We start from the raw sequence: 20,795 nt of genomic DNA on the forward strand, positions 1-20,795 counted from the left end.
TGTTGACCTTATCTACAGCAGCATCCCCTCCCCAAGGCTCTATCACATTCCTGTGTTTATGGACTTCACAGATCTTAGTGCTACCTGAAGTTATCTTGTTTGTGTGTTTATGTTCTTGTTTGTTGTGTGTCTGCACCATTCAGGAAGGTCATCTCCATTACAGCAGCAGTCTTGCCCGGGTTATTCATTGCTGTATCCATCCTCTTTGTTGAAAGTATCTGGCATATACAGTGGGTGCTCAATAATGCTTACTGAGAGAATGACCGTGACAAGAGCCCTATAAATACTGTTACTCATGCATCATTTTCTACGCCTTTTCATCTCTTTCTGGACTTTATGGCTATAGCCACACATACAGTCAATTATTCTCAATTACTCTGGAGCTAATGGTCCAGTTTGTGGATTGCCCAAGTCCTTGGCTTCCTCTCCTCTGGAGATTTCTCCAGATCTTTCAGTTATTTCTGGCCTTAGTTGAGTGAAGTCTAGAAGAGAGTAGGGCAATGAAAGTCCTATTAGACAATTTTACTAGTTCTAATAGCTTTGGAAAGGTACAAAGTTGAGCTTATTGATTCTAAGATATCTTTTTTGCCTTACTTGTGGATTTCAAAAAACAAAATCAGCCTGTTTTACATACTCAATACAGTGAAAAGTGCTTTGAAGAAGTAAAAAGCACTGTATTAATGTAAAATATAAGTGTATGCATGCAGTCCCATTAACCTTGGTGATTGAGAGCTGGTTATACATTTAAGGTTTAGCTAGTTTTGATAGAACCGAACCTCACATTTTTCTAATGGTTAGAGCCTGACGAGGGCTTAGAAAATGTGCCTTTGGTTGATTTTCTTTTTCAACCATCAAATAAAGGTAAAGCTTGAAGTCCCTTCAAAGCCTAATGTACACCTGAAATTACACAACGTAATAAACCAACATGACCTCAAGAAAATAATTATTGAAAAATATTGAAGTAACACTATACAGAAAGTCAAGTAAGAATAGACAAATGACCCTAAAGGTTAGAATTTTCTTGCTTCAAATTTCAGATGATAAGAATACAATTATTTCCCTTGAAAAACTCTCAGCCTGATCTTGGAAGAAAGACCCCCCTGGATAGTCTAAAAATGAAGTTTTCTATTTAAAAGCAGTTCTTAATGTTCCTTATAGCCCTATGTGCAATCAGAAAATGGGTGGCCTTTTCATTTTAAACATAAGTAATCAATGCAATACCTTACATTTGATAACATACGCTGTTGCATTTTGTCCTCACTACAACTCTGCCCATGGATATTATTGGTGCCACTTTAGATGGAAAAGTAGAAGTGAAGCCATTAAGTGCCTTTCCCAAGGTCTTAGAAGAACTCACCAAGAAGACTGTGTGGCTCAAGTCTCCTGACTCCAGTTTAATATTCCCCACAATAATGTTGGAAAACTGCTTTGGGAAGGGAAGACTCATTCCTAGTACTGTTGTCACACCACCAAGCTTCAAAGGTGAGGCAAATATTTTACTTTATGGTTAAATTGGCCACATTTACTCAGTGTGTACTATATCCCGGGCCCTGTGCTTTGCCCTGGGAGGATTCACAGAAAGTAAAAGACACGTTAGACTTGTCTGGCTCTTACAAGCTGGTGGGGATGGGAGACACACACATACAAATGGGGCTATAATACAAGGGCCGGGAGATACAATGCACCAAGGGATACAAAGCTCTGTGGGAGCAGAGGAGGAGCAGTATCTGAAAATATTCCAGCAAAGGGGTCACCTTTCATGCCAAGGTGAACTTGGAATGAGCAAGATTTAACTGAGGAGAGATTGAGAAGAGGGAAGAGGGGAATGGGGTGTTGACCAAATTTTATCCACCTACAATTTTATCTATTCAAAGTTTATCTACCATGGCAAGAAGATAGTAAATAACATTTTAAAATTAATTTTGTATAGAAGTATTTGCATATTAGTTATATAAATAGAGGTAAAAGCAAGAAGAACTACAATAGAAATGGCTAAAGTGGTTTCTGTGGGGAAAGGAACTGGGGGGATAGGAAGCATTGGGGTTGTGAGGTGGGAGAGGGCCTGTTGTGGCTGTTTATAAACCCTTCAGAACTATTTGATTTTAAAGGCACAGGTATGAATTCCTTAGAGAAATATTAATTATTAAGTGGGCTTTAGAGAATGAGTAAGGTTTCTACAAGGAGAGGGAGGAGGGGGGCATTTCTAGCAGAGGACCCAACATTAACAGAGAGAGGAGGCAGGAGAGCAGAGGGAAGAGCGGGTAACCCGTGAGGATGACAGTGTGGAACACATCTCCGGGGATAGGGACACATGAGCTGGTGCTCGATTGCAGAAGGGCTTGGGTAGAAGGACATGCACACACGCTCACGTGGTTGTTGGCAGGAAGGTAATAAAGGGTGTTGGGCAAAGGGGTGATATGCTCAGCACTGAGCTCTACGTACAGCAGTGGTTCTCACATTGGTGATCACCTGCTTGTTGAGACAAAATTGCTGAGCCCCACCCCACAGCCACTGTTTCTTCTTGTGTATGTCCAGGTTGAGCCCCAAGGATTTCCATTTATGATAAGATCCTAGGCAATGCAAATGCTGCTGGTCTGGGAACCACAATTTGAGAACCAATAACAGAGTATTCTAGCAACAAGGAAAAGTCGAGACTAGAGTAATGCAAGAAGGAGGTCAAGGGACTGTGTCCACCAGGACAGAGCAGAAGGAATGGGGCCCTGACAGGGAGCTGATGGTGGGAAAGTACAGAACAGCAGTCAAGAAAACAGACCAACTGCTTCAAAGGACCCTTGGGCTATCTTCTGGGTCATTTCAAATCACAAACCACCATTAAATCTCCAGTGCCTGTGCCAGGTACATGAGAAACACCTGAAATTCATTTTTAAAATAGCAATCCTGTCTAGAAATTAAGCCGTGAGTTTTATCTTACTTTCCCTTCCTCCTACCTTAATAACCCCATTCTAGTGCAATTTAGGTCGCAAAAGCACCTTCCAGGGACAGCATCCATATATTCACCTAGTCAGCAAGTATATAGAGTATATAGATCTCTATAAGTAAAATCATGTTAAAACTGATTTCCTTATTATTTCATTTTAGAACATTCTTGTAGATAAAATGTGTTCAAAATAAACACAGAATACAGGAAGCATCCATCTCCACTGATTGGGGCAAAATGTGACTAATTCCCCATACCATAGAAATACCCCATGAAAATCCAGAGGAATCCTTTATCCAACATTCCCTGAGAATCTATGACGTGATGAGCACCATGGATGTGCTTGGTTGCAAAGATGAATAAAACATGGACGCCGCTCACAGCAGTTTGACATCTAGCAGTCTTTGTCCTGTGCTCTGAAATCTGCCTAAGGATTGGGTTTTGTTTTGTAATAAAAAGTGAAAGGTAGGGACAGAATAAGATAGTTAGCTTTTCTAAATTGACCACCTCTGTTGTCTAATTATTCCATTGAGGAGAATACTTGGTCCTGGGTTATTTCATCAAGCTCACATGTATTTTTTCTGACATAGAATCTGAGTGGCATCCAGCCCCATTTACTCCCTGGTCTTTAAGTCTAGTAAGTGGATTTTTTGTTTGTTTTTTTGTTTTTGTTTTTGTTTTTCTGAGGAAAATTAGCCCTGAGCTAACCTCTGTTGCCAATCTTCTTTGTTTTGCTTGAGGAAGGTTAGCCCTGAGCTAATATCTGTGCCAGTCTTTCTCCACTTTATATGTGGGCCACCATCACAGCATGGCTGACAAATGGTATAAGTTCATGCCCAGGATCCAAACCTGCAAACCCAGGCCACTAAAGCTGAGCATGCCAAAATCAATCACTACACTATGGAGAGGGCCCATGGCGTTTTATCACTTACACATTTCGATGCCCAAAGAGAGTGCCACTTGGGTTTTTTAAAATATTATTTCCTTTACTAACTCCCAAAATAATAGGGTCCCTTCAGGACCAGTGAGTGTTTGGCAATGGGACGTGTTTCCCAGAAGTGCTGATAGTTCTGGAGAAGAGCAAGTATTTCACAACCACAGTCTGGATGCCAAACTTTCTACTGTCAGTGAGAATCATGTCCCAGTGGAAATATAGTAGAACTGACCCTCAAAGGGATAAGGTGACAGGGAGTGGTGTTTACTCCAGTCAGAGAGCAACCGAAAAGGACTTCTGCAGGTGGAAAGAACAAAGACAAGGGCTGAAGGTCAACTTCCTCTTTGGTTTGGGTTAATCAGGATGCCTAAGTAGGCTTTCTCAAATGTTTTAGGTCTGCTGTCTCTTCCAGCTCTAAAAAAGACCCCATATGTTGTATCAACCTAGACCTCCTGGGCACTGGAGGGAAACAAAAGGAAAAATGTTCAGTCTCATTTGAATTAATGAAGTCATCCACAGAACCCAGCTCTCCTTGCCCCATCTTCAACCTCATCCATCTCCAAATGTTAAGAATAAATGCTGCTCGCATCTGTCCTCATCACTCCACCTTGGCCACCACCAGCATAGCCCATGCTGACATCATCTCTCTCATAGATTACTGCAATAGCCTTCTCACTGGTCTTTCATCCTGTTTAGTCCCCTCCAAACCATTCTTTACATGAATTCACAGTAATTCATTAATTCATATTAATTCATGCATAGTAATCTTTTGGAAACTCAAATAATACTACTAAAATCTAAATACCCTACACATACACATAAAACCTAATTCAAAATTTTTTTCTGGCCTCCCCTTGCTCCAAGTCTTAATTAGCTGATTTGGCATAGAGTGCTCTGCATAGTCTGTGCCTTATGAGGTTTTTGTCTCTTCTTGTTGCATCGCATTCCTCCCTCCTCACCCTCTCTGTTCTCATCAGCCAGATTCCCCTGCCTGGAACACTCCTCCCTCCCTGCTTTGCTGAGTTGTCTCCTCACCTTTTCGGTCTTCACCCATTTCAGCTCCTGAGGGACGCTAGAGGAAGACCCCTCCTCCCTGGTTAGGCCAGATCCCCATGTTTTAAACTCCCTTGGCACCATCAACCAGCTCATGAACCCTTCATAGAATGTATCACAGGACATTTACATGATGTATGCTTATTTAATTTCTGCTTGGTCTCCCGCTAGACTGTAAAATCCATGAAGGCAGAGACTCCCTTTGTGCTTATCATTGTATTCCAGAGCCTAGCATGGTGTCTGGCACATGTTAGGTATTAAATAAATACATTCTTTGTGGAGGAAGGAAGGAAGGATATATAAGTGGCAAATTGATACTACTAAAGTAAGAAAGAGGAGGTCTGGCATTTTAAATGAATGATAATAATAGGTTGCACATATTTAAACTTCCAGTGGTGGGTGAAGTTCTAAGATGTATTTATAATTTATTCCACATGACAACCCTGTGGGGCAGTTATTTCTATTATCCTCATTTCATAGATGAGGAAACTCCGCTGCATAAAGATTAACTAGTCAAAATTACACAGCAAGCAAATGTAATATACCTCATAACTAGAGAGATAAGATTATACATAACCACAAGAAGCCAGTCTCAGTATTGTTTTGACCCAAACCCTTTTAAGGGTTTTAGCAACCACTGTTTTTATTGGTCAGGGATTATCTTATTTGGAATTGGACTTGGAAAGTGAAGAACTCTGTGTCCTCTTTACAAATGTGTCAACCTCCTGCATAGATGAAGATCAGAGAAAGTTCTATCTGGGTTTCAGCTGCCTCTGTCACTTTTCAGGTTTAAATTTTTCTATATGAACGTAAGGATGGGCCAATTAAAATGAGCACAATGCAGAGCAGTAGCCCCTCCTCCCTTCAGTTTTGACTGTATTGTTTTAAAATGAACAGAACAGACATTGAGATGGTAAGTAACTGGGTAAGAGAAAGAGAGAGTATGGAAGAAGAAGGGGAGAGCAGTTCCCTAGGAACAAAGATTGAAATAGAGATTTATTTCTTTAGAAAAGAGAGGATGAAAAGGAATGTGCTGCCCTTCAAATGTCTGCAGGAAGCCACGGTTGATCAGTGTGTTTGGGGCCTAACCTGCAATAGAAAGCCTCATGTTTAGACATGGCAGAGGCTTCTGGGGAAGAGAGGAAGGAAGGAGGCCATGATGCAGAACGAACAAATCACCTGTTTGGAAATGGAACTCTAGATAGAACACTTCCTCTATTTGAATTCTTGTTGAAGACTGATAGTGATTTCACTGGATTAGTAACTACTGGAAAGAAGACCAGTGTGAATACCTTAGCTCTGTGATAGGAAATAGAATTGAGTGATCCACCTCTTACAAGATAGAACATGACTCTATGTGTGGGATCTATGTAAAGAAAAGGAGGCCTAAGATTAAGAGAAGGAGGAGAAGGGGGAGGGGAGGAGGAGTTTTAGGAGGACAAACTTGAAAAAGGCGTCCAAGAACATGGAGTACTGTAGAATAAGATACAGGCACAGGCTCTGCTGGCATTGAATCCAGGCTCCATCGTCTACTAGTTGTAACCTCCCTAAACCTCAGATTTCCCATCTTTCAAATTGGGATTATAATCATATCTAGCTCACAAGATTTCTTTTAAGGATTACAGAAATATTTGTTGGCTTCATAGCACATAGTAAATTCTCAATAAATATTAGTGCTCCTGCTGCTGGTGAAGATGATCTGTCACCTGAGTGCATAAACCTGAAGTACCAGCTATGTTGAATCATGTTGGAATCCACCAGAAATAACCAGGAATAACGCTGTATTGGACTCTCTGCTGGGGGAGGTCATCGCCTGACAGTGAGCTTTATACCTTCAATGCAGAAACCCAAGGTAAGATGCCATCTTCCAGAAATTGTCCATTCTAGGCTTGTTCTATGAAATCATTTTCTTCTCTCCTTCTTTCAGCTTCCATTCTCCATCATTTATTTCTTTGCTCGCTTTTCTACTTTGTGCTCTATTTTCTAGTCTTTTGAAACCTCTGCACCTCTTCCCATGTAAAGACCTATGAAATAAACAATTTGAATAACTCTGTACCTATAAAGGAAAAGAATATTTAACTTAAAAACTCCCAAGAAAGAAATCTCCAGACCCAGATGGTTGCACTGCAGAATTCAACCAAATGGTTAAAGAAGAATTAAAACCAATTCTACAAAATTTCTTCCAGTAAATGGAGGATGAGGGAACACTTTCTGATTCATTTTCTGAATTCATTTTGGCCTTTATACCAAAATGAGAAAAAGTCAGTACAAAAATAAAGAAAACTACAGACCAGTATTTGTAAATGTATATGCAAATATCCTTTAAAAATATTAGTAAACAGAATTCTGCAGTATATAAAAAGAATTATACACCATAATTAAGTAGCATTTATTCCAGGGAGGCAAGGTTGGTTCAACGTTAGAAAATAAGTCAATGTAATCCACCTTATAAACAGACTAAGGAAAAAAAAAATTACAAGAAAATTATGGAAAGATTAATGCAGAAAAATTCTGACAAAATTAAATGCCCGTTCATGATTAAAAAAACCAACTCCCAATGACTCCACTCACATGAGGAATTTAAACATATGGACAAAGACAACAGATTAGTGGCTACCAGGGGAAAGGGGGCATGGGGGTTGGCACAAAGGGTGAAGGGGTGCACCTACAACATGACTGACAAACAATAATGTACAACTGAAATTTCACAAGATTGTAAACTATCAGAAACTCACTAAAAATTAACTTTAAAACAAACAAAAAATACAACTCAGAAAAATAGCAAAAGAGGATTACTTCTTCAACTTGATAAAGAAAATCTACAAAAAACCTACAGTTAACATATTTATGGCGAAATACTGAATGCCTTCACTCTAAGATCAGGAATAAGGCAAGGATGTCTGTTCCACTGCTCTTATTCAACATAACGTTGGAAGTTCTAGCCAATGCACTAAGGCATAGAGATCAGAAAGGATTGGGTACATGGAAAACCTCAAGGAGTCTACCAAAAAACCTCCTAGAACTTATATGTGAGTTCAGCAAAGTCAAAGAATATAATAACCATAAAAAATATATTGTATTGCTGTATGCCATCAATGAGTATGTAGACACAAAAATTTTAAATTCAGCATAACTGACAGTCACTAAAAATTAAAATACTTAGCTGTAATCTCACAAAACACGCCCAGGGGACTTTTATGCTGAAAACTACACAGTGTGATGAAAGAAATTTGAGAAAACCTAAATAAAAGGAGAGCTATACCATGTGCATGCGTTGGAAGATTCAACATACTAAAGTCGTCAATTCACCCCAAATTGATATATACATTTAACACAATTGCTAGGAAAATCCCAGCAGATTTCTTGTAGAAAAGGTTTTCCACAATTTATATGGAAAAAGAAAGGAACTGGAACTGGAATAGCTAAAACAATTTGGAAAAAGAATAAAGTGGGAAAAATCAATCTACCTAATTTTAAGACTTAGCTTGCTGTAGCTATAGTAATCAAGATTATGTGGTATTAACAGAGAGAGAGAAAAAAAACAGTAATGGAACAGAATAGAGAAGCCAGAAATAGACCCACACAAATGTGTTCAATGAATTTTTAACAAAGTACAGAAGCAATTCAATGGAGTAAAGATAAGCTTTCAATAAATAGTGCTGGAGCAAGTGCACATCCATAAGCCAAAAAAAAACTTTAGTGTGAGTCTCACACCTTACACAGAAATTAACTCAAAATGGACCACAGACTTAACTGTAAAACATATAACTATAAAATTTTTAGGAGAAAAATAGGAGAAGGTCTTCATGATCTAAGACTTTGCAAACAGTCTTTAGTTGTGACGCCAAAAGTATGAACATGAAAGGAAAAACTGATATCTTGAACTTCATCAAAACTTACAACTATTGCTCTGCAAAAGACCCTGTTAAGAGGGTGAAAAGACAGGTGATAGACTGGGAGAAAATATTTGCAAACCACATATCCACTGTAGGGCTGGTATCAAGACTATATAAAGAACTCTGGCAACTCAGCAGTAAGAAAGCAAAGAGCCCAATTAGAACATGAGCAAAAACATGAAGAGACATTGTATCCAAAAAGATATACAGATGGCAAATGAGCATGTGAAAATGTTCACTGTCGTCAGTCATTCAGGAAATGCAGGTTAAAGCCACAATGAGATATCACTATGATGGCTCAAAAAGTTTAAATAATGACAATACCAAATGCTGGCAAGGATGAGGAGAAATTGGATTACTCATATATTGCTGATAGAAATTTAAAATGGTATAGCCACAGTTTCATAGACTCTTAAAAAACTAACCATGAAACTGCCAAACAACTCAGTGATTACATTTCTGGGCATTTATCAGAAAGAAATGAAGACCTATATTCGTGCAAAAACCTATACACAAATGTTCATAGAAGCTTTCATCGTAACAGCCAAAACTGGAAACAACACAGCTGTTATTCAACTGGCAGTTAAACTGTAGTACATCTATGCCATGGAATACTACTGAGGAATAAAAAAGAATGAACTGTTGATACACACGACAGCCTAGATGAGTCTCCACAGAATTCAGCTGAGTAAAAAAAGCCAATTCCAGCAAGTTATATAGTACATGAGTCCATATATATAAAATATTATTGAAATGGCAAAGTTATAAAAATGGAAAACAGATTGGGGGAGTAGGGGCAGGAAGAAAGTGAGTGTGTCTATAAAATGGCAACCTGAGGGATACTTGTGGTGATAGAAATGTTCTGTGTCTCAACTATATCACTGTCAATGTCGTGGTCGTGGTATTATACCATAGTTTTGTAAGATGTCATGATTGAAGGGAATGGTAAAGTGTACAGGAGATCTCTCTGTTATTTCTTACAACTGAATGTGAATCTACGTTTACCTCAAAATAAAAAATTTAATTTAAAAAAACTCCAAATGAATGTTTCTTATCTTGATTTGATTTCATTATCAAAATTCATGAAGTTGTACACTTTAAATACCTGTTTTTTGCATGTAAATTAGGCCTCAATAAAGCTGGGGGAAGATACAGTATTTCTCTTTCTTTTCCCTTCCTGAATAATTCATTCTTACATTCCTTAGGTGAGCCAAGAATAATAGGCATCCACACAAAAGGGGGATGGAGGGGGCAGTTAAAGAGGTGTTGCACTGTCCCAGAGCAGCGTGTCAGAGCCCAAGCAGGTGAAGAGGACCTTGGCATAGACTGGTTGCCTGGTGCAGGTGTTGGTGTCTACATAACACAGCTGCCAGGCATGTTGATGTCTAAGCACAAGTGGTAGAAGAGTACAGCCACACATGGAGGGGACGGTGATGGCGATGAGAGATTGCTTACGTACAGATTGATCATGTAAATATATTAAGGATAATGGAACCAGATTTCTCATTGTTGGAGAGACAAATTACAAACATGGAAAGGGAGGAAGCTAGAATGAACCCTGCAGTGTTGGATTGCAACTGGAGGTATTGATGTGAACTCACAATTTTCACCATATCGTTGTATAGAGAAATTGATTAAAAGTGTGAAAGCGTGCGTGTATGTGTGTGTGTATATATATATATACACACATATTTTCTACTTCTGTCCACTGATTGGACCTAGAAGCAGCAACATCCTAATAATAATGAACACATCTAGTACCTTGACCTTGACCTTGACCTTGGCTTCTAAACACCATTCTCCATTAAAGGAATCAGAGCTACTTGGAGAAATAGCTGAAGCCGGGGCTGGTGCAGAGAAAACTATATGAAGAGCTTGAAACATCATATTGTGTCAGAAAGTAAGAAATGCTAAAAATCAGAATAACACAATGGGATATTTAGTCTTAATGACAAATGTTTAATTTTGACTCAGATAATGTGAACATATATTACTAATATGATTAAAAGTTAACTTCAACAATACAGCTCATGACCTAAAGGATCTTACAGTCTATTTGGCAGGAATGGAATGGACTATGAGAACCCTAGGATTTCTCTGCCCAGCATATTTTTCCACTTCATCACCTAGTAGCTGACTAGCTATGGAGAAAATAAAGAGAAAGGAGTATAGGATGGCTCTTGTGTTTCTTGCTTGGGTGTCCAGGTGCTACTACTTGATCCTGGGACTTTAAGAGTAAAAGAAGGTTGGGGGCAGAGGAAGACAATGGGTTAAGTTTGGAAGACTGTACCTTGAGGATGTTTAGCAAGCAGTTGGTTTCATTGGCCTGAAACTTAGGAAAATCTAGCACTGAAATAGCTAACCACATGAGGGGATAACTCCTCTAAGGAGGCTGGAAAAAGAGATAAGCCAGTCAGCCAGGGCAGAAGCCTGGGTTAATCAGCCATTTAGGAGAAGCCTTATGCTATTTGGAATAGGGCCATTTATAAGAAAGTACAATTATGATCAAACATGAGGAGCGAAGTATTAAAATTTCAAAAAATTGGAAACAACCCAAATGTCAAGAAAAAGTAGAATTTAATATTCTACCACTTAATAGGATGTTATCATTGAAAATGTTATTTATGAAAGACTATAATAACAAAAATATTTATGATAGTGTGCTTTCTTTTAAAGTACATTTTATTTAAGCAATGTAAAAATACGCAATAGCAAAATCTGGAAAGAGATGCATCAAAACGTTAACAGTAATTGTTTGAAGGTGGAAGTCCATAAAGTTCTTCCTTTTACTTTTCCATCTTTCTATTTGCTAAATAATACTTCCTAATAAGGGAAGCAGTCACAAAAAGGATTCTCTTCCACCCCTTACTAAGATAACCATGTTTACAGTTCCTAATTAACACAGAACCTGGACATATAGTGCGCCCTTGATACATGCATGACTGTATCAATACCTGCAACTGAAGGCAATTGTCTGATACATTCTGCCTTATAAAAAGCTTGCCGTCCTTTGTTCTGAGGAGCCACGTGTCCTGCCATCCTGGATCTTGCAGTGCGTGATGAACAGCTCTGCCTTTATCGTCTCTGTACACTGACATTAATGCCTTGATGGGGCTTTACCTGGGGTTCCCAGGAACCATTCCTATTAGATTCACTGATTGGGCCGAGGGGGAGTTAAAACTTTTGTTGGTTCCTCTGTAAAAACAATGACCAGCAGACTGTGAGCATCCTTCTAGTCACTTGTCCTGCAGAGAATCAGAGATGATGAATTCTTAATTTAGTGTAGTGGACTCCCACCCTGACGTGTCACTGTCCTTCTGACCTGTGCATGCACTTCCAAGGCATCAGGCTCTCTGGAGGCTGGTATGGTCCATGTGGTAACTGTATCAGGGCTCCCTGCCCATTCCTGAACATTAGCCCTTAACACTGTTCATAGCCCTTTACTTGTTCATTCCAGTTCTCAGGGCCAACCCTATTAGTACATCTTAGTATCTCCGTACATAATAGATGAGATCTGAGACTTAGGTTACTTGTGCAAGGCAAGGCAGCCAGTGCAAGGTGGAGCCTTAATACATGAATATTGTTACTCCATTTATTACTGTGGTCACCTGGGTGGAATTCTGTTGAGTGTGCATGGCAAACGGGGCCTGTGTTCAGCAGGTGAAGCACCCCTCCCCCCAGGCCTCTGAGCATCTTCTCAGGCCAGGCCTCATGTGGAGATTCAGAAGCTGAGAGGTCACAAGGCCAATATCTATTTCTATATCTCTCAAAAAGAGCTCCAGGGGATGGGTCACCTTTGGGAAGCCCCAGTTTCTCCTCTGGGAACTTCACAGTGTCTGTCATGATCTTCTCAGCTTCAGTCATCCTGGTAAAAGCAGCTCTCCTTTTAACTAGGCCTCTGCTCTGCACAGATGAAATGGGGCTGCCCTTTTCCTTGGAATTCTCTTGCCTTTTGCATTTTATCCCAGGATGAAGTCATTGCAAAAAATGATTCTTTTTTTTTCTGAAAAGGTTTTCAGGAGGAGACTGTCCCTTCTGTGATGGGGTCTGGGAAGACTTGCTCCAAACCGTCTGCTCTAATGCCATGTCCTGAGCAGGGAAACTCTTTCTTCTATGTTGGGATGTCTCCAACCCTGCATCCCCTCCACCAAGCTCTTCTGCTTTGTGGCTGGTGGGAAATTCTTATCCTGGCACCTCCTTAAGACTTTCTTAGGGACCCAAGGCTTGTGCTGCTGCTCCAGGATGATTCCTCTGTCCTCCAAATGGACATGCAGTACCTGGGAAGCTCCCATGTCGCCAGTGAGACACCCTGGGCATGAGTCAGTGAGGCCTTGTAAGTCAAGCTCTGTGAGGCAAGGCACCCATCAGTGGGTTGGCCTTGGAGCTGGCTCTGCTCCCTCTTCTCCAGTTTAGACTTTAACTCACCAAACAGCTGTTCTTTAAGGTCTAATTATTTAGGATCTTGGCAAACTGGTCTTTTTGGTGGGCGGCTTTCAGTGGTAACAGCGGTTTCTACATTAAACTCATTTGCATTTACCATTTGGGGGCTTCCCAATTTGCCGGTTGTCAAGATGTCTCCAGTTCTTGATTGAAGAGCATTGAGCTCCTCAGCCCTGAATATCTCCCTAGATACATTGAGCACAGAGAAAGGTTCTGACTTCTCCACCTTTCTGCCCTGTTGCTTTTCTATTCCATCCCTGGAACTCACACTCTTATCCTTTGGCACATGTCCAGCCCCAGCTTGCCTTGCAGGCAGCTTTGGCGTACATCTGTTGCCTAGTTGAGTCTGTCTCTGACTTGTTTTGCCTGTGGTGCCACGTGTGACAGGCAGAAGAGTCTGTCTGGCACCCTCACTTCTCTGAACATCCTCAGCAAGCTCATGGTTGATACCAGAGGGCGATTGTCTCAGAGTCCCCAGTCCTTCCTTGCCCACAGGTGAGGCACTCAGGATGGGGCTGAATTTGCTGTTCCCACTGAATTTGCTGTTCCAACTTGTCTCCATGAAGAGACTTATAGCTTCCTCTAAAGGGCTTGAAGTGCCCAGATTTGGAGTACTGGGATACCCTGTTCTCCTACAGAAATCCCACACTCTCTAAATCACCCAACCCAGGACTAGAGAATCACTGTGTTTGGGATTTTATCTGGGAACCCACCAGTTACAGTGGAATTTAGAAATGGTAGGAATCTTGACTCCTGAGGATCTGGCTCATTGACTATGTAAGGATATGCAAAATAAGAAGCATGCTAAATCTATGATTTCCTGGTTATTGCTACCTGTAATAGCCAAAATGAAGTAAAAGAAAGTGTTGGGTCAGACCTTGATGCTGAACCAAGCTCTCAGATCTAGGTGGATCTGAGCTTCAGCCATTAGCCTCAAAGCCTCCTAAAAAAGGAAAAATTATGAAGGGACAACAGAAAGTACCTCTAAGACCTATGGTCACCAAGAAGGTCATAAATGTAAGGGAGGGCAAAACCAAGAAACAACTGGAACCAGGGGATATAGCATGAAGGAGCTGGCTCATTTTGTGGGTTGGTATCATCAGCTTCCTGAAGAGCCTTTACCAAAATGGATTATGAGAATAATCAGTTTGGGGGCTGTGTCTTTGGTGTTGAATGCTGCAGACTGGAAGAGCATGTTTGGGTTGATGCAGAATCAGAAGCTCACTATTGAACTATTACAGATGGCTGTATGTGATCCAGACACACAGAAAGTTATTCCTGAGGGAATGGCCAACCTGGTGGACTGGATAAAAGCCACTGTAAAGTGTGTTTATACTGAGAAGGGGACTGTCCAACTCCCCCTGTAAATGCCAAATGGAACTCCCAGATGAAGCAGCTGATATGCTTCAAATGCAGGCCATGGGCGTCTGGCTTTATGATGACATTCACCCACTGAATATGCTCATTACCCAGGTTATGGTAAATGCTGTAATTAAGAGGGCCCTGTTGCATGGGCAGCCCATGTAATTTTATGGCTACAAAATCAAACAACAGTTCAAGAAGGCTTAATTGGATTTGCTATCTTAGCTTCCCCATGTGGGTCTTACTGATTCCAAGACCATTAAAGTAATTAAGAAAATAGGGAGAGTCAAGGGACTCCACCCAGTGGAAGTCTTTGGATGGTTGTTGAAATATGGGATGAATAAAGTGGACATTGACGGAGGTGAAACAAAGGTGTTGATGCAGCACTGCCAGAGATGGGGTAGACCAATGGGGCTCCTTGTTGGTCCCCCAACATTAAAAGGTCCCAAACAAGTCTGCTCTGTTTACCCCATTTTGGAGGAATTTAAACCAGAAGGCAAAGACTACAACCAAAAACCTGACTAGGAATCCCTTGGGGCAATGGTTAGGAAGTTAAACAAGTTAAAGATTGACCAAGACCCAGGGTCCCTTGGCTTGACTCCTTCCTGGGGATCCAAAACCTTTTGCACAAAAGTGGGCACCAATGGTCAAGGGGTGGAGAAGAGAAGTTCCCAGGACTCCTTGATACAGGAGCCCCGCCAACTGGGGTACCAAAAGCCACTGGGGAGGCCCTGACTTGGACTACAATTAGAAAGAGAGAAAGTAAATATGTAATGTTTGATAGGATTATGAAATTTGGAGTGTTTAAGCAGGTGTTATGTAAAGAAGTTAGATTTCTTTTATCGGAATGTTTTATGGGAATGGGTATTGTATCTGGCCAGGGAACACTTCCCTTACCTAGAATTGTGAAACCAAACCTGTAGAGTGAAGTCCTAATAAAGGCTACAGTTAAGAATGTAAAAGTCGATGGAATTAAGGTAAAAAATTGTAGGAGAAGTGGTATGTTTGACCAGGCTTTATGTGAAGTTGTTGCATCTGTTTTACCTGATTGTATTATGGCGAGGGGTGTTGTATCTCACTGGGGAATGTTCTCCCTACCAAGTATTGTAAAACAGAAGGCATGTAAATTTGCCCTTCAAGCTATATTAATTGGACATGGTAAATGGGAACCAGTAAGATTGTCTGAGCATACGTAGTGTGGAATAGAAGCTGGAGTGCTGGTAGGGACAAATTCTCTGTGCAGTGGCCCTACGTGGGGCATAGACTGGGGCTTATGGCAAGAGCCTGGGAGCACCTCCCAGCATCGACTACTGGGACTTCGGACTAGAGAATTTCCATTTTAGGGGCATTTATTACCTTGGTATCTGACGTTGTCAATTGAAGCCACCTCTAAGACTGTAGGACACAAAATGATCATGAAAACCTGAAATATCCACAGTGTTTTTTGGTGATGTCAGAGAAACAGTCTAATCAGTGCCCAGAAATATTCTATAATAAAATGGAACTGGTTTATACAGCTTAATTCTGCCTGGGGAATGCAAGGAAGAGATACTCACGAGCAGGGAGACTTTTTTCCCTAGGACTGCCGTTGGAAATGCATGAGGAGCTGCCTGATTCTATTGTCACTTGGACAGTGCCCTGTAAAGAGCCCTCAACTGATTAGCAAAGAGCTGCTTGGCTTGTGGATGGCAGTTCCAAGGTGAGAATGCAACATCCTGTTTGGCAGGTCACCAATGATTCAAGAAGGTAAATACAAATCAGTTCAGTGGGCTAAATTACATGCTCTTTTCCTAGCAGTGATGGAAGAATTGAACAGTGGTAAAAGACCCTGTGTTTGGTTTTTTACTGATGCATGGGCAGTAGCCAATGGCTTGGCCATATGATCAGGTAGAAGGGCAATGGAAACTTGGCCTATTAAAGGGATACCTGTATGGGGCATGGCCCTATGGAACTTTGAGAGGTGTGTTAAGCTAGGACATGTCGATGCCTTTGAGAACTCCCTTCCAGATTTGGAAGGTGATTAGAATCCACAAACAGATAGCTCTCTGTGTTTACTTGAGGCACACACCTGGTTCCCTGAAATGAGTGGACATGGGGGCACTGCAGCAATGCAGAAATGGGCAAATTTAGACAGAGTCCTCTTACACCCTGTGAGGCACAAAATGCCAGTAAGAACTGTTCTGCCTGCCAACAAGGTACATGGAGATTGCAGAGGCTCTGTGGCAGATTCCCTGGTAGGAAGGCCTGAACATAGCTGGCAAGTGAGACTGATGCTGGTAGCCCTTGGGGGGCTATAAATGGGTCCTAAGAGGAATAGACACTGACTCTGGACTGGGCTTTGCTCACTCAGCGGTAGATACAAATGCTCAGAGCCCTATAAAAGAACTGAAAGAGAAGATAGTACACTGATTTGAATGGCTGACTCATTTCTTCAGACCAAGGAATATGATTTAGAACCCAACAGGTCCAACAATGTGCAGAGAGATATCCTCCTCAGGTAGTAGTTTTATAGAGAATTGGAACAGGTGATTAAAATATTGGTTGTCTAAAATGGGGGGATATAAAGGCATGAAGGGCTGGCTTACACAGTTTCACAAATATGTGCTCACACTCAGCATGAGCATGAGTGAGGCTAAAAGACTCGCCATGTGACTAGTTAGGTCTTTCTCAGAGTGGTATACCCCAGATCCTTATCTGGAGAGCTCCATGGGTCACTGAACAGATGATCTTTTGGGCCATTCTCTGGGCTATGTCCCTGATTCTTCCCCACGTCCTCTTCTAGGTGAAGCATTTCTGAGCCCCTCTCATGGAAATTTCCAGATTGGCTCAATCCAACATTTTGATTTTTATTCACAGAGACCCATGAGAGTCCATGATTGCTCTCCAAATCAGCTATGTCTGATAAATCTCTCAGAGGTATCATCAGTGACAGAGACTGATGGATCCTGCACGGCAGGCCCCAGTGGTGTTAGATGAGCTTCTTTCGAAGGTGATGGTCTAGTTTCTTCTGAAGCTCATCACTGAGAGGAAATGCTCCAGGAAGGATGGAGATTGAAACATGGGCCTGCAAGGCCTGGGCGTAAGGAGAGTTGGGAGCTCAAGGACATAAGTCTTCCCCAGATCTTTGGCCCACAGAAGGTGAACCCCACAATCTTTCCTGTTGCTTCTGCAACACATTCCATTCCAGTTGTTGAATTTCAGATGAAATGAAAGACTCTGATTCATTCTGGGGTCTATGGAAACACACTCCACAGATCTCGGTCTCAGGTAGAGGACCAGATGGTAGGATGGAGAGTGGGGACTGAAGGTGGGCCTGTGGCTGGACCTGAGTGAGAGGTAGGGGCTGGGATTGGGACAGGATTTGAGGCAAGGCTTGAGGCTGGATCTCAGGCAAGGACAAAGGTAGAGGATGGGAAAGTACTGGGGATTCTTGGTCCATGGAGGCATTTGAGATTCTATTGAAAATGAAGATTGAGGAACAGTCACCTGAGACATGGTCAGCAGAGGGGCAAGGACTTGCTGTGCAAAGATGGGAGACCCCAGAAGAGCTGCACATATTTTTGCTGTAAATGGTCCTCTGAGGTCTTAGGATATAGAAGCTGCTGGTGCACAAACAGCTCCTTTGGTTTCCCTTTGCTGCTCCAAAAAGGAAGGGAGAATGCTGAGTCATGCTTATCAGCAACTGACTCCAACATTTTCCCTAAAGAATTTAATTGGTAGTGTGCCCTAAGTTGTTTTGGGAAAGAACCTCTTTTCTTTTCCTTTTCTTTCAACATCAGGAAATCACTCCTCTGTTGGACTTGTCTCTCCAGGAGTGCCAGCACATCAGGGATGAGAAACAAGAGGTTTCCAGGCTCTACACGGTTGGCTGCAGGGTCTCCCCAAAAAGAGGCCTCCGAAGAATGGATGGCAAGAAACTCTTGATTGAGATCGTATGGTGCCAAGGTGGAAGCGAACAAGTCTTTGGCATGAGTTTGCCATGAAGAGAATTCTGAAACTGACAGACTTGAACGGTCAGTGCCTCTGATTGTTGGGACATAAGTGGACAACCCACCAGGGTGTCTGGAGATGAGTTCTGTGGAACAGGCCTCAGTAGGATGGAAGCCAATTCAGATTGAGTCACAGTTAAAGCACTGTCTGGTGATGGTGAATCAGACAGGCTTGATGGTAAATCATGACAAACCAATGTATCAGTGGGAATCATTGGGACAAATTTGGTAAGGGGTGGATGTCTTGGGAAAGAGTGGGATCAAGAGAGAAGATGGCATGCAGACATAAAGAGGCATTTAGTTGAAGAACAGGATCCAGTATCTGAGTGTCATGTGGTGGGAAAGGGGGAAAGACAAGGGGTAGGGCTAGGGTCTGGCCCCCTGGGAATTTGGAATCCAAGGGAGTAAAAGATTCTGGTGGCAGAGAGTGACCTGTTGGTGGGAGAATGCTGAGTCATGCTTATCAGCAATTGACTCCAACATTTTCTCCAAAGAATTTAATTGGTAGTCTGGCCTAAGTTCTTTTGGAAAAGAACCCCTCATCAGAAAATCACTCCTCTTTTGGTCTTGTCTCTCCAAAAGTGCCAGGACATCAGGGCTGAGAAATGGGAGGTTACCAGGCTCCACAAGGTTGTTGGCAGGGTCTCCCCTCAAAAAGCGCTCTGAAGAGTGGAGGGCAAGAACTCTTGATTGAAATCACATTGTGCCAAAGTGGAATGGAACAAGTCTTTGGCATGAGCTTGCCACGAGGAGAATTCTCAAACCAAGAGGCTTGAATGGTCAGTGCCTTTGATTGGTGGGACACAAGTAGAAAACCCACCAGGGCTATCTGGAGATGAGATCTCCAGCACAGGATTCAATAAGGTAGAAATTGAATCGGATTGAGTCACAGTTAAAGCACTGTCTTGTGGTGGTGAAAAAGACAGGGTTGGTGGCGTGTGATAATAAGTCAATGAATCAGTGGGATCCATTGTCTGGGACACATTTCGTAAGACGTTGACATCTTGGGAAAGGGCTGGGTCAAGAGAAAAGATGGTATGCATGGACAAAATGGCCTCTGGTTGGAGAACAGGATCCACTGTCTGAGTGTCATGTGGTCGCAGACGGGGAAAGGCAAGGGGTTGGGGTGGGGAATGGTCCATTGTGAAATCAGAATCCAAGGGAGGAAAAGTCTCTGGGAGCAGAGAGTGACCCATTGGTGAGGGCGAATGAAAGTCAGCTAAGGGTGTCATTGAGTTAGGTGAAAGAATGGAGGGGGGTGATGGGGAAGGCTCAGGTGGAGGGGCTGGTGTTAGGCCTCCTGGAGGGATTTCTGAGAAGGCAGAGGACAGAGTGAATGAGGACTCAGTCACAGAAGCTGTGGAAGCCAAAGAGGACACAGAGAGGGTATCATCTTCCAGGTCTTCCAGGAACAGCAGCCGATTGACCTCCACAGTTGTGCTATTACACACCTCACAGGAAGGGTCTGGACATAACAGTTGATGAAAGCGGGTGGTATCATGATGCTGGCCTGAAGGGCTGTGGGAGACAGGAGGTACAAAGCTGCAGCCAGGACCAGAAGAAAGAAATGAGGACCCGCTGGCCTGGGGGGTAGAGGCCACCTGAAGCCTACTGCCCCTTCACATTGCCCCACATCCATGACTTCACAACACACTCAGCAGCCCTCACCCCAAGGCCTTCATTCACATACCCGTTCCTATGGCAACCCCCTCGCATGACTAGGGCAGGCTGCACTGAATCCCTGGAATTGCACAGAACATGCTAAAGAGGGATCAGGAAAGAAGTGGAAAGACTGGTTACCTTTTCAGAATGGAAATCAGCTTCCTTATGTCCTCTGTTTCTCTCTTGTAATGTCTCCAACCTGGGAAACCAGGAGAGTGGGTTATGGAGGGAGTGGGTAGAAGCATAGGTGTTAGTATGTACTCCCACAGGAGTCCCTTTATGGGAGACCTTTGGGACATTAAACTCTGAAGGCTCCAAGAATCAGCAGATGAGGTCAAATGGTCAATGATATTAACAAGGTTCATATGTGTATGTTGCTTCATTTGTAAAGTACTTTCACATACATTATCTCATGTGATGCTCGAAACCACCATGTGAGGAACACAGGTCAATGGTTACCTCAAAGACGAATCTTATCATCCAGGAAGTCAAAGTACTTTCACGGGGTCAGGAGACAGAAG

The 20,795-nt window shown here is 42.1% G+C and overlaps 1 protein-coding gene across 1 annotated transcript in view; it reads right to left on the reverse strand.

Moving 5' to 3' along the window:
* Positions 1–14,181: 14,181 nt before the first annotated feature.
* The window catches only part of LOC124240777 (spermatogenesis-associated protein 31D3-like), a 9,390-nt gene continuing 2,776 nt past the window's right edge, over positions 14,182–20,795 (reverse strand). The window contains 6 exon segments of the mRNA XM_046663884.1: positions 14,182–14,204; positions 15,980–16,018; positions 18,110–18,132; positions 18,134–18,698; positions 19,433–20,154; positions 20,413–20,473. Coding sequence (XP_046519840.1) covers positions 14,182–14,204; positions 15,980–16,018; positions 18,110–18,132; positions 18,134–18,698; positions 19,433–20,154; positions 20,413–20,473 — 1,433 coding nt within the window.

The sequence above is a fragment of the Equus quagga genome, chromosome 6 (assembly GCF_021613505.1).
Source record: "Equus quagga isolate Etosha38 chromosome 6, UCLA_HA_Equagga_1.0, whole genome shotgun sequence".
NCBI classification, from domain to species: Eukaryota; Metazoa; Chordata; class Mammalia; order Perissodactyla; family Equidae; genus Equus; species Equus quagga.